The sequence below is a fragment of the Erythrolamprus reginae genome, chromosome Z (assembly GCF_031021105.1).
Source record: "Erythrolamprus reginae isolate rEryReg1 chromosome Z, rEryReg1.hap1, whole genome shotgun sequence".
Lineage (NCBI taxonomy): Eukaryota > Metazoa > Chordata > Lepidosauria > Squamata > Dipsadidae > Erythrolamprus > Erythrolamprus reginae.
The window spans coordinates 133470613-133484558 of record NC_091963.1 but is presented as its reverse complement, the minus strand read 5'-3'; the positions used below and the strand labels follow the sequence as shown (position 1 = coordinate 133484558).

The 13946-nt window shown below is 42.5% G+C and overlaps 2 protein-coding genes across 4 annotated transcripts in view; one reads left to right on the top strand and one right to left on the bottom strand.

Moving 5' to 3' along the window:
• Window positions 1-3148, bottom strand: part of LOC139154359 (C-Jun-amino-terminal kinase-interacting protein 4-like) — a 57406-nt gene extending 54258 nt beyond the window's left edge. For 2 of the 3 annotated variants that reach the window (XM_070728862.1, XM_070728863.1), the window contains exon 1: window positions 2337-2724. In XM_070728862.1, coding sequence (XP_070584963.1) covers window positions 2337-2636 — 300 coding nt within the window. In that variant the 5' untranslated portion in view covers window positions 2637-2724. Of the gene's footprint in view, window positions 1-2336 lie in introns of all 3 variants that reach the window. The other variant, XM_070728864.1, reaches the window with a different exon arrangement.
• Window positions 1-13946, top strand: part of RPL28 (ribosomal protein L28) — a 251742-nt gene that overhangs the window by 34997 nt on the left and 202799 nt on the right. The window lies entirely within an intron of this gene.

Below are 13946 nucleotides of genomic sequence, written 5' to 3'. Positions count from 1 at the left end.
CTATTTCTCTGTCTCTCTTTCTCTCCCTTCCTTCCTCTTTCTTTCTCTCTCTCCATCCCTCTTCCTTTCTCTTCCTTCCTTCCTCTTTTTTGCTCTTTCTCTCTCCCTACCTACCTCCCTCTATGTCTTTCTCTCTCTCTCCTTCCCTCCCTCCCTCCCTCCCTCTCTTTCTCTCTCTCTCTCTTGCTTTCTTTCTCTCTCTCTTGCTTTCTTTCTCTTGTTCTCTTTCTCTCTCTCTTTCTTTCTCTTTCTCTCTTGCTTTCTTTCTCTTTTTTTCTCTCTCTTGCTTTCTTTCTCTCTCTGAGCTTCGCGGCACACCTGACCATATCTTGCGGCACACTGGTTGAAAAACACTGCTCTACCCCATTCTTTTCCTAATCAAAACAAACTTGAGCAGTTGTTGTTTTAGCCAAATAGGGGTCCAACATTACTTTGAAATTGTGAGTGGTACATAAAGGGAATGAATAAATTGGCTTCTGGTGACTTATATGAATACATTTTTCTTGGCATGATATGAAAGTACAATTTTGGTTTCCCAATGCAGCTTGAATATTACTTATTGAGTAACATTATCCTTCGTGAATTTGTTCTCTTTTGAAGCCCCAGAATTCACCATATTTTGCTTGTCTACACATTTTTTTGTTATCCTTTTACCCTTAAAGGTCCCATTGGATCATCCTTGGTCTACTGAGAACTGAGAAAATCCTTATCTCCTTTGGAACATCATTTTAGACACTTCTAATCATTTTCTCCATATTTGCCTCTTTTTGGCCTAACCTAAAAAAATTTCACCATTTTCATATTTTAGACCTTGTCCATCTTGACAGTGCTCCTTTTGATTTAACTATTAGATATTATCCCACCTTTATTCCTTTAGAACAGAGGTGGGGAATGATGGCCCCTTTGTGACTTGTGGACTTCAACTCCCAGAATTCCTGGCTGGCTCAGGAATTCAGGGAGGTGAAGCCCACATGTCTTAAAAGGGTCATCATTCTCCACCCAAGATGCAACAGCACTTAGAATTATATACTACTTTACAGTGCTTTACAGAGTCACTTTCCACCCTACATTAAAGCAGAAGTTTACTTGTGAAGTTAAGGATTTTTACTCAAGATATACAGTATATATCACAGGCCATTAGCTTGTATTGAACCTCGCGAAGCAGGGATCTCAAACCTTGGCAACTTTAAAACTTGTGGACTTCAACTCCAAGAATTTGGAAAGCTGGATGAAGAATTCTGGGAGTTAAAGTCCACCAATCTTTAAGTTGCCAAGGTTGGAGACCTCTGCTGTGAAGTATCTTAATGAAAACTCAAAAAAGGACGAGAGACGAAAAATGCACATTTTAAATCAGGAATCTGGAGACTGTTCCTATGAATTGCAAGGAGTCAACTGGTTCTGGATCAAATAAGGGTTGAAATTACAATGCTGTGTAACTAGAAACATTAAAATGCTTCTAGAAAAATGTGGAGGATTGACAAATGTCAGAAAAAGTATGACTAAGATGTAAGGACAGGATCAAAGTGATAACGGAAATGTCCTCAAAAGAGGTCTTATTGGGGGTGAGGTTTTATCCAGAGCAGAGTTTGACTCAGTGGTATCTAGAGAGCAAACTGCTCTTTGACCTGAACTATCAAACATTATTCAGAAATGTCAGTGCACGTGGCATTTCACTCATCTGGTGAAAAATGCCAGTATAAAACCTTGGATCAATCTCCAGTTTGCCTTTCTTTGGTGAAGCGTCTGTTTATGTCTATGTTCTCTTCTTTAAACACTTATTGTACTGGCAATCTCTCCCGTACCAGGACTGATTACTTCACTCAGGAGCCTCCCATGGTGGGATGGTTATTTTCTGGTCAAAAATTGCTGGGTATTGGACAGAGGTCACTTTAGCTTTCCCAATTAAGGGGGGGGAGGGGCAGCATTAGCCACAAATAGCCACCTTTGTCTGTCTGCCTGCCTGTCCATCATCTCTAGAGCAGAATAGATCTTAGTTTGCTGTGAATACACAAGCTTTCCTGGGAAAGCTTGATAAAGGAGACAAGAAGAGAAAATAATAAAAGTTTTTCACGTTGGGGCTTGTGGGGCAGGATAATGCCCCTCCCGACTGCGGGGGAGGAGGAGGCAATCATCTTGCTCGACAGCTCCGGCTGGCACCAGTTGGCATCTAAGCTCTCTGATCAGGAATTGCTGAACCCTCCTTCTCTCCCTCCCCCCCCTCTCTCCTTCTCTCTCTCTCTCTCTCCACTGCCGTCGCCAGCTGAGGCTTAAATCTAAAGGTCTGAAAATCATTAAAGTTAGTCGACGCCGCCGACTGAGCGGAAGGCGATACCCACCTCGTCTGCCCGCTTGCGCCCTGCCCGTTCGCGCTCGTATTGCTCCAGAAGCCGCAGCCGGTCATCGCGCAGCCTCTCCAGAGCCTGGTCCCGGTCCTTCACCTGCCCGCAAGCCGCCTGCAGGGCCTCCAGGACGGAAACCACCTGCGGCAGCAGCCCAGAGACCGCGCTAGGGCCGTGGGCGCCCACCAGCCGCTCCAGCTCCCCGTACAAACCCCCGGCCATGACGGACACCAGCTCCTCGTAAGGCGCCGGGCTGGCGTCTCCATCTCCCCCAAAGGTCTCCTCGGGGTCATCCATGGCGCAGTGCTCTAACCACTGCGCTCTCCAGCCTGGCACTGGAGGGGACGCACGGGTTTCTTGATCTCCTTAACTCTCCTGCTCCGGTTTTCCGGATTCCTCTAAATTAGAGGGAAACACCGGGGGCCCCTTCAATCCCCCCCACCCCAAAATGCAGGCTGCTTATACGACTGCCCTCCTCCTCCCCCCCTCCGAGAAAGCAGGAGGTAGTAGCTTAGGACTCGGATCCCAATGACCCTCCAAATGCAACCTACGTCCCCTTGCTATAGGGCACTCTCTAGTCTGCCCCATAGAGCAATTCCCTTGCACTCCCTGGCTCCCACTTTCTGGAGCTCTCACCACTAGGCAAAATTGCCTCTGGGGACCCAGGGGGTCTTTCCCTCCCCCCACCTTCGATAGCCCTTCTGGCTCCTCCCTCGCCCCCCGACGGTCCCTGGCCTGAACTTCTGATTCGCTTCCCTCCAGCGGCGGTCGCTACGATTCCCAACTTCAAGTCACTTTCCAAGAAGGAAAGAGGGGCGGGCCCAGAATCCCACAAGTCTACCAGTAGCGGGCGAGGAAAGGCCTACGGATGGCCAATGGCGCGCCCGCCTGCGGCCTGGTGGCCAATAGCACACTCGGAGGCGGGAGTGTTCCGGCGAAGGGCCGGCAAAAGGGGAAGATAGTACATCTGTGAAGGTTCTGGCATCATATGATTCTTGGTCACGTGACCTGGAAAAGCTGTCTGGGTGGAGAAGGGTGGGGAATTGCTGTGTGAGTCCCTTTTGGCACTGGGGGGGGGGGAGGAGCTTCAGGTGTGGGCACCCGTCTTGGGTAATATTAATACTGGGTCCCCCGTCCCCCCCGTGGTGAATAACACGAGCTTGGTTTGCAACTCCCTGTAGATTTACAAGTAGGTTGCTCTACTATTTAAAGATTTGGCTGCGTTGCTTTTGAGCCGCTCATTCCTTTTTCCAACACGTGCATTGCAAAGTTTCCTAACCTGGTAAATTTAAGCTGAGTTGGACTTCAACTCCCAGGATCCCTCGGCTTGAGGAATTCTGGGAGTTAAACTTCACCCGGTTTAAAAACTGTCAAGATTGTGGAACACTGATTTTTCTTGGGTAGACTGCACAACATAAGTTTGTATTTTTATAGGTGTTAATTGGTTTTATTTCGTTTTGAGATGGACAGTCTTTTATAATGCAATTTTATGTACATTACCCAACAAGAAATTTCACTGAATTTAATTTTAATAACTGTGCAATTTCATTAAACAGGTGCTCTTATGTTTAAATTTCCTTCTGCTTTCAGTTTTCAATGGTTCATCCATGTTTGATAGCAGTTAGGGGTAAGAAATAGAGGGTTTCTGGTGATATACTGAGGTTCAGCTGTCTTTTGCACAATATCATGCAGAATATTGTTAACATTATAAAAGTAACTTCCTGTATCTTTTAGTATTGTCTCTGTGGTGCTTAAGTATAGAGCAATTATTGGTTTTAACTTTATATTGATGCGTTTTTAGAAATATTGCATGCCATTTTGATAGAAAATAGAATAAAAGATGTAAAATGATAGATGGTAGGTAGGCAGACAGACAGATAGATAGTAAGAATAGATACTTTGGACATGTTTTAACACATCTAATTGGGTTTGGATGTTGTCAGTTGAAGAATGCAACCTAAAGTTATACAGGATCTTGTCATAAACAAAGAAAATCTTTACTCAGAAATAATTTCCATAGTCATATTTGGCAAAAAGGAATAACTACTATTAAACAATTTTCTTTCTTATACAAAACAGCTTATATAAGCTTTCCCGGATCTGTCTGTCCACAAACGTGTTAAGACTACAAATCCCAAGGAATGAGAATTCGAAGTGTTGTACTCTGCGCACATCTGGTGGCTATGATGTCAGAGGGGGTGATTATATACTATATGTAGTGATAAACTGGAAATTCTCAAGTCTTCTCTTTCTGAAATAATCTAGTCTTCCCCGTAGTCCTACTTTCTACCCAAGGTTAGAACTTGGTAGTAGTTCCCATTTCTACCACGGACTTTCCCAAGATAATTCCTTACCTTTGATATAGGAGAGAAATAATACTCTGCTGCCTTTCTTTAAATAAATGACAAGAATGAAATAATTATTCTAGCTATTATTCTTTAATACTAAAGATAGTATTAAAGATATCAGTCTGCCTACCTTTTGGGAAATTGAATAACTTCACAAGATATAAAGAAAAACCAAACATTATTTAAAAAGAAAAATCTATGAAATTACGTATCAACTTTAAAATTATAAAACATATGCTTGCAGGACCTACAATATTGCTGTCCAGTGCACAGTAGAATAGCAGTTCCCAGCTATTGTGGCTGGTCAGCCTAGCTGGGGGTGGGGGAGTGGAACTGGAACGCAAGAGTGGTCGGCTGGTGCACACACGCATGTACAGATAGCTCAATTACTTGAGCTGTGCTGCATGTGAATCCTGCCGACCTGCGACTCATGGGAGTCAAGCTGCATACAGGTTTACCTGCCACTTGCATGGCCCAGTTGCAAATAGGCCATGCCCCAGTAGTGGGCTGTGGCCAGTGATGGGCTCCTACGGGTATGGTCAGGTATGCAAAACCAGTAGTAAAATTTTGGTCAGGTATGAAGAACAGGTAGAAAAAAATTTGAATTCCCCTTCTAGGTTCTGGGCATGTTTTTCCTATTGCAGTAAATGAGGTTGAATGTGTATAATTTGAGAAGAGCTTTGTGTGTGTGTGTATACACATAGTTTATATAGCAGATAATGTATATTTTTGTGTGCCTGTATATAATATGTATGTGCAGATATGGCATATATACATAGAATTAAATAGTATATTTTGGATGTTCAGTAATAGTAAATAGATAGGGAAATTGTATCTCTTTGAGGCGAGGAGAAGCCAGGCACCCTATCTCAATCCCTTGACATGAGTGACGTTAGGTTGGCCACCTTTAAGCCAGTCACGTGACCTTTAAGCCACCCCTGTCACATGATCGTCAAGCCACTCCCACCTGGTCACAAGCTGGCAAGCCACATCCACAAAATAAGCCACACCCACAGTGTGGTGGTAACATTTTTTGCGGCCCTTCACTGTGACCACAATCGAGCCCAACATTTCTGTTGTTAAGTGAGACATTTGTTCAATGGGGCAAATGGGGATATTTGCCCAGGGGTGGGCTTCAAAAATTTTAGCAAATGGTTCTCTGCCTGGTTGCTGGGTGGGCGTGGCCATGGTGGGTGTGGCCTAGTTGTCCTACTGCACCATGGGGAGGCGGGTATTTTTGCCCTGCTTGGGCTCTGGAGGCATTCCTCAAACCTCCGGGAGGGCGAAAATAGCCTCCTCAGGATCAGGAGACCCTCCGGAGTTCAACTTTCCTGAAATTTTCACCCTCCCAAGTCTCCGTGCACGCGCTGCGCTTATCTGCATCCAAAATGGGCTGGGGGGGGGAATCCCTGTGATTTTGCCCCCTTTTATGACCTTTCTTGCCTCCGTTGTTCAGTGAATCACTGCAGTCGTTAGTAACACGGTTATAAAGTGAATCTAGTTTCTCCACTGATTTTGTTATAAGGTCCCATGATCCCAAGACACTGCAACTGTAATACACATATGAACCAATTGCCAAGCATCTGAATTCTGATCACACGATCACGGGTGTGCTGCAAAAGTCGGTAACTGAGAAATGTCACCAGTCACACACACACCCACCCCCGTTCTGATATAAATTTGGTCACTAAATGGCAATGAATGTTTTTTAAATTGTGCTAGTGTTTTTAAAGTTCTTTTTAGTCATATTAATTGGATTTTTAGATATGTATATGTTATATTGTTTTGATATGTTGTGAGCCACCCCGAGTCCTTGGAGAGGGGTGGCATACAAATCCAATTAATAATAATAATAGTAATAGTAAATAATAATAATAATAATAATAATAATAATAATAATAATAATAATAATAGAACTGCCATAGGTCGAGGACTGTATTTTCCCCCAACTCTGATGTAGCAATTTCTTCCTTGGTTTTCCAAGAACTCTCCTGACATTTTCCAGCCTAGGAAAAGAAGAGCTGGACATCTGACTTTGATATACAGGGTAAGTGGAATTCTCCCCACCCCCACCCCCGTGCTAATTTTGCTCAAGGAAAATATATACAGTGATACCTTGTCTTACAAACTTAATTGGTTCCGGGACGAGGTTCTTAAGTTGAAAGGTTTGTAAGACGAAACAATGTTTCCCATAGGAATCAATGGGAAAGCGTTGAATGCGTGCAAGCCCAAAATTCACCCCTTTTGCCAGCTGAAGCGCCCGTTTCCCCTGAGGCTCCCCTCCATGGGAAACCCCACCTCCGGACCTCCATGTTTTTGCGATGCTGCAATTTCACTGAGGCTCCCCTCGCTGGGAAACCCCACCTCCGGACTTCCGTTGCCAGCGAAGCGCCCATTTTTGAGCTGCTGGGATTCACCTGCTGGGATTCCCCTGCAACATCACAAAAACACAGAAGTCCAGAGGTGGGATTTCCCATTGAGGGGAGCCTCAGGGGAATCCCAGCAGCGCAAAAACAGGTGTTTCGCTGGCAACGGAAGTCTGGAAGCGGGGCATCCCAGCGGCGGCAGTGGGTTTGTAAGATGAAAATAGTTTGTAAGATGAGGCAAAAAAATCTTAAACCCCGGGTTTGTATCTCGAAAAGTTTGTATGACGAGGCGTTTGTAACATGAGGTATCACTGTATATTATTATTTATTATTTATTATTATTTATTAGATTTGTATGCCGCCCCTCTCCCAATCTGGATCACCAGGAGACTGTTTGTGAATGTAGGCTAGCATCTCAACTATATGTTTAGAAATTATTTTGAGAAAATAAAATGACTGTCAAAGAAATGTTTTAAAAACAAAACTCTTTGATTATTTGTGTATAGTACGGATTGATTTCTTCCACATTTTCCTCTTCCTCAGACCTTTCTTTTTCTGTTAGGGCCCACTTCTCTCTTTAAAAGGACCAATTTGACAGATAAGCTTTGTGGAAATGTTATTCCTTTGAAAGAATATTTGATTAAAGTCTGAGAGAAAAGGATGAGAACTTTCATGTTGCACAAGTACTTTCATTAGGCAGGGATGAAAAAAAGAGCTAATTTCAGCGCAATTTTTTTGTTTTTTGTTTAAAAAGGAACATCAATGTTTATTTAAAATGCAAATAGCTTTATTTCCTGTAGGGGCATAACCAAAAAGCTTTTTTCTACTTCACAAAGCTCTATAGATCAAAGCATATAATTCTGGACTAAGTTGCATTATGCTCCTTTAAGGAGACCTCTGGATGTTATCTCTTCATCAACTGCTGACTACAAAGGTTGAGCTCAGAGATTTCCAAAGTAGTAGTAGTAGTATTGCTATTATTGCTCCAGGTCCTGTTCTGCCAAGCAATGTCGGTTGGCAGGGCCTAGGGGAAGGGCCTTCTCTGTGGTGGCTCCAGTCCTTTGGAACCAACACCGCCCCCACCCTCCTGGCCTTCTGAAAGGCTTTAAAGACACACCTTTGCCGGCAGGCCTGGGGCCGTTGAATGCTGACATCTTGCTCCTGCTGAATACTATAACTTTGATGAGATGAATGTTGGTTGAATGATTTTAAATGTTTCGGGGTTTTAAGAGTAGGTTTTAATCATTTGGATTCTCAAATGTAGCTTTTAGAGTAGGGTTTTATATTGTCAATTTTGTATTCTTTGTATGCAGAAAGCTGTCCTGAGTCCCCTGGAGAAGGGCGGCCTAGAAATCCAAATAATAAATGAATAAATACATAAATAAAAATCACTATTACCCTCAATGCAAATTTGGAATAAAGAATCAGTTGTGATGGTTGGATCCGGGCATGAATTCAAACATGACTGTCACATCTCACTGGATCTTTGCACCACCAGCGTTGGGCAGCTTCTTCAGATGATCCATTGATCATAGGTACCATATTTTTCGTGCTATAAGACGCACCGGTGTATAAGACATGTCCAGATTTCAGAGAGGTAAGTAAGAAAAAATAATTGTCCTCCTGGCCCCTAGTGGCACTCTGCAAGCTTCCTAACTCTCTGTACAGTATACCATATTTGTCATAAAAATTGTATTTTTGCCTTCTCCAAGTCCCCACAAGCACTCTGCAGACCTCCCAAACCCTCTAAGCACGCACTTTTTTTTTGTTTGCAAAATTGTTTTTCACCCGTTTTTGCAAAAAACAGGGCGTGCAGAGCAGGGGTTGATTGCTATTACCGCTACTCCCGGTGCTTCAGTTGTCTTGCGCGTGTGTGCAGTATGCGTGCACATCCCCAGCGTGTTTTTGATTTTGCACATCTGTAGGAAGCAAAAATCTGCTGAAATCTCATGAGGGGATGCAATTTTTGAGATTTTGATTTTTTTTTGTCTCACGGAGGTCAAAAATTTGCGAAATCTCATGCTCATGCACATCCCCTCACACGATTTTGCTCCTGCATCTGTGCACAAAGCAAAAAATACGAAAAATTGAAGCAGAAAAAATGGCGGCGCCCATAGGACTGCCACTGCAGTGGTCCCAGACAAATTGCGGAATCTAGTGGTTGCTACCAGTGCGCAGTTTGCTACTTCACTGGTAGAAACCCACTAGTGAAGCAGAGGGTTTGGGAGGCCTGCAGAGTGTTCCTAGGGGTTGGGGAAGGCAAAAAAAAGCCCCAGGTTTTTTTTTTTTGCAATTTTTCTTTTCCTGTCTGTCCCCAGGAGCATTCTGCAGGCCTCCCAAACCCTCTCTGCACCCTATTTTTGTGAAAAATAAACCCATTTTTCACAAAAATGCGATGCGGGGTGGAGGGTTTCAGGAGGCCAAAAATGGTTGTATTCAGTGTATATAAGACACACTGATATTTCCACCTTCTTTTAGAGGGGACAAAGATGCATCTTAGACTCTGAAAAATACGGTAACTCTGTTCTTCAATCCCATGGGATGATCTCTCAATGGATTGGAAACTAATATTTAATTTTATGCTTGCAATGACATGGCGTGGCGTGGCGTGGCGTAGAATGGAATGGAATAGAATAGAATAGAATAGAATTCTTTATTGGCCAAGTGTGATTGCACACACAAGGAATTTGTCTTTGGTGCATGTGCTCTCAGTGTACATAAAAGAAAATATAGATTTGTCAAGAATCATGATGTATAACACTTAATGATTGTCATAGGGGTCAAATAAGCAATGAGGAAACATTCAATATTAATACAAATCTTAAGGATACAAGCAATAAGTTGCAATCATACTGTCATATTAAAACTTGAATAGCTCCATTTCATTCAATTTCCAAACAGTTGGAAATGAAAACTTAAGTTCAACTAGATAAGCAAAGTTGAGCACTTTGACCATTGTTTAGAGCTGGAATAAGACGTCCAGGCACCTCCAAATGTATTGGAGTCCTATCAGCTTAATTCAAGAAAGCCATTGACAAGGAATTGTGGGCAATGGTCTAAAATATCTCACAAAGTCCAGCTTATATTAGATTTATTAGATATATTAGATTTAGAGTAAACATATTATGAGTATCTATGGGACACTGCCTTTCTTCTAGCACAAAGTCTATCTTGGTTATCTTGCTCAGAGAAAGGAGTGGAGAGATTCTTTCCATTGTCTTGCCTTACATCCTCTTACCTGATGAAAGACTTTGAGGCTTAAAGGTTACACACCCTCCTTTGTTATTTTGATTGCGTAATAAAAATATCCATTATGCAATCTGACAACACAAGTCTGTTATTCCCATATCAAAACTCTTGGTTTTTCCTGTCTTTGATTTGAATACAGCAGGATCATTAGTGAAAACAGAGGTTTATATCTATCAGTGACTAACCAGTTTATTACTCCATAAGGTTTCATGGATCATAGTCCATGCCATCGCCGTTTTACAGTGTGGTTCAAACTGCTTGGCGTGCTACGTATTGATAACTCCTATTGATATGTTTACTTCTGAGTTTTCTATTTAGGATTTTACAATGAATCTTTTTAGTTATTCAGAGAAAGCAAAATAGTATAATTTCCAGGTTGGAAATTAATATCGCAAGTGATAGTAAAGGAAGGTAAAGACATTTATGTGTGTGTGTGTGTGTGTGTGTGTGTGTATGTATTTATTTATTTATAAATCCATGGAGAGGGGCGGCATACAAATAATAATAATAATAATAATAATAATAATAATAATAATAATAATAATTGTTTGCTTGTTTGTTTGTTTGTATGTTTGATTGGACTTGTATGCCGCCCCTGTCCATGGACTCGGGGTGGCTCACATCAATAAAAAACAATAAACAATAACACATCTAAATCCAATTAATATATGTAATTAAAATTATTCTAAAAAGGCCAAAACATTAAAAATCATTCATTCATATTCAAAACCACAAACATACCACACATTCGTTCGCCAGAGGTTAGGGTCTAGTGACCCTAAGCCTGGCAGCATAAATAGATTTTCAGATTCTTGCGGAAGGCAAGGAGGGTGGGGGCAGTGTGAATCTCTGGGGAGAGCTGATTCCAGAGGGCTGGAGCCCACACAGAGAAGGCTCTTCCCCTAGACCCCACCAAGCGACATTGTCTAGTTGACGGGACCTGGAGAAGGCCGATTCTGTGGGACCCAATTGGACGCTGGGACTCATGTGGCAGAATTTCCAGATTCCGTAAGTAATCTTGCCCAGGTTATCAGGAGACTAGAGGGTACAATTTGGCTCACGATTCAGAATATATAGCCCATGAAAATGGCCAATTCCCAATTGAGGGGTCTTTGGTGCTTTCTGCTCACTAGTGCTGTTACCAAGTTTGGGTAATGAAACATCTGCATGAAAATAACCAAGCTCGGAAAGCCCATTTCCATCCTGAGCTAAAAATATTCTCCCCTGTTGATACGGCAAGTTTTGTAATGCATTGACTGAGGGAAGGAGAGGCCAAAGAAATACATATTACAGGTTGAATCACATTTATTTAGAAGTTTGGGGGTTTTTTTAGAGCTTGGGGAATTTTGTTTTTAGTCAATAAATTTGGAATGCATTGAATATATAGGGGACTGAAGGTTAAAGTACTGTATAGTCTTCGGAGAGGGGCGGCATACAAATCTAATTAATAATAATAATAATAATAATAATAATAATAACAACAACAACAACTATTATTATTATTATTATTATTATTATTATTATTATTATTATTATTATTATTATGTCAATACAACACAGCAAACAAGATCACTATGCTGGATTTCGTATTTCATCACCAGTCAGGCGCTTCCCAAGCACCTAGGACTGTGTGATGTAGCGGCGAATTATGTTTGCCGATCCCCGTAAAGTGACCTTTTGCAATTGACAGATGGAAATTTTGTCAATTCCAATGGTTTTCAAATGTCCACTGAGATCCTTTGGTACTGCGCCCAGCTTGCCAAGTACCACTGGGACCACTTTCACGGGCTTATGCCAGAATCGTTGCAGCTCGGTTTTTTTATTATTATTTTTTATTATTATTATTATTATTATTATTATTATTATTATTATTATTATTATTATATAAATAATGGTTGCTGGAATTCGGTATGTCTAGTTTAGTGAAGCAGTAGGGGAGACATGATAGCATTGTTCCAATACCTGGGGTTTTCAACAAAGAAGAAGGAATGAAACTATTCTCCAAAGCATCTGAGGCAGCAAAGGGCTGCTTGTCTTACCTCCTATCAGTGCGCCCTCTGACACTGTTGTGAGTGCGTGGGCATGTGCATCAAACAAAAACTTGCATGAGGACACGCACGAGAGAGATTTTGGTGACTTTCACCAATATTTTTGCTTCCACGCATGCGCAGAAGCAAAAAAATCGGCAAAAATCTCACTTCTGCGCATGCACAAAAGCCAAGTCTCACACAGGGGCACGTTGGGGGCGCACGCAGCTGTGCACGCATCCCAGAAATTCCTACCGGGATGGAGCACCTGAGCACATCAGCTGCTCCTCAATACTGATCTCAAGGCAGGACAAGAAGCAATGGATGGAAACTAATCAAGGAGAGAAACAACCTAGAACTAAGAAGAAATTTCCTGACAGAACAATTAATCAGTGGAACAATTAACCAGTGCCTCCAGAAGTTGTCAATGCTCCAACACTGGATAATTTTAAGAGGAGATTGGACAACCAACTATCTGAAATGGTATAAGGTTTCATGCCTGAGCAGGGGGTTGGACTAGAAGACCTCCAAGGTCCCATTCAACTTTGTTACTTTATATCAGGGATGTCATACTCAATTTCATTGAGGGCTGCATCACGGTTGATTTTGATCTTGCTGGGGCCAAGGTGATCGTGGCCAGGGTGGGTATGGCTGTGGACAGTGGATAGGTCACAGTGGCTCTTCCAGTGAAAACGGAGCTTGGGGGGGGGGCTGTGTGCAGCTCTCCTGAGCTCCGTTTCAGCTGCAGTGACCTCCTGCAACTGTGCCATTGTTCCAAGGCGACCCTGTGGGCCAGATCTAAGCACTCCATGGGCAGGATCCAGCCCATGGGCCTTGAGTTTGATGCCCCTGCTCTATATATTCTATGAAATAAACATAGTAGTGATAACTAAGCCCTGCATGGCTCAGGGTCAGACTATTTATGGGACCATCTCTTGCCGCATACCTCCCAGAGACCAATAAGAACATACAGAGTCGGCCTCCTCCGGGTCCCATCGACTAAGCAATGTAGGTTGGCAGGGCCTTCTTTGTTGCCGCCCCAGCTCTATGGAATCAACTCCTCCCCGATGTCCGTACTGCACCCACCCTGCTGGCCTTCCGAAAGGCTATGAAGACCTGGCTTTGCAGGCAGATATGAGGGGTCCATGAATTAACAACTATCATGGCCAAATCGTATTAATGTTTAATATGCATGTTGTTGTGACTGGTTAATTTATGGATTTTTTTTTAAATTAGGGTTTTATATCTCACACTACTTACCAGAGCTTATAAAACTTTCGCCAAACCCATCCTCGAATACAGCTCATCTGTTTGGAACCCATATCGCATCTCAGACATTAACACCCTTGAAAATGTCCAAAGATACTTCACCAGAAGAGCCCTTCACTCTTCTACCCGTAACAGAACACTCTACGAAACTAGACTTACAATCCTGGGTCTTGAAAGCTTAGAACTACGACGCCTTAAACATGATCTAAGTATTGCCCACAAGATCATATGCTGCAATGTCCTGCCTGTCAAAGACTACTTCAGCTTCAACCACAGCAACACAAGAGCACACAACAGATTCAAGCTTAATATTAACCGCTCCAAATTTGACTGTAAAAAATATGACTT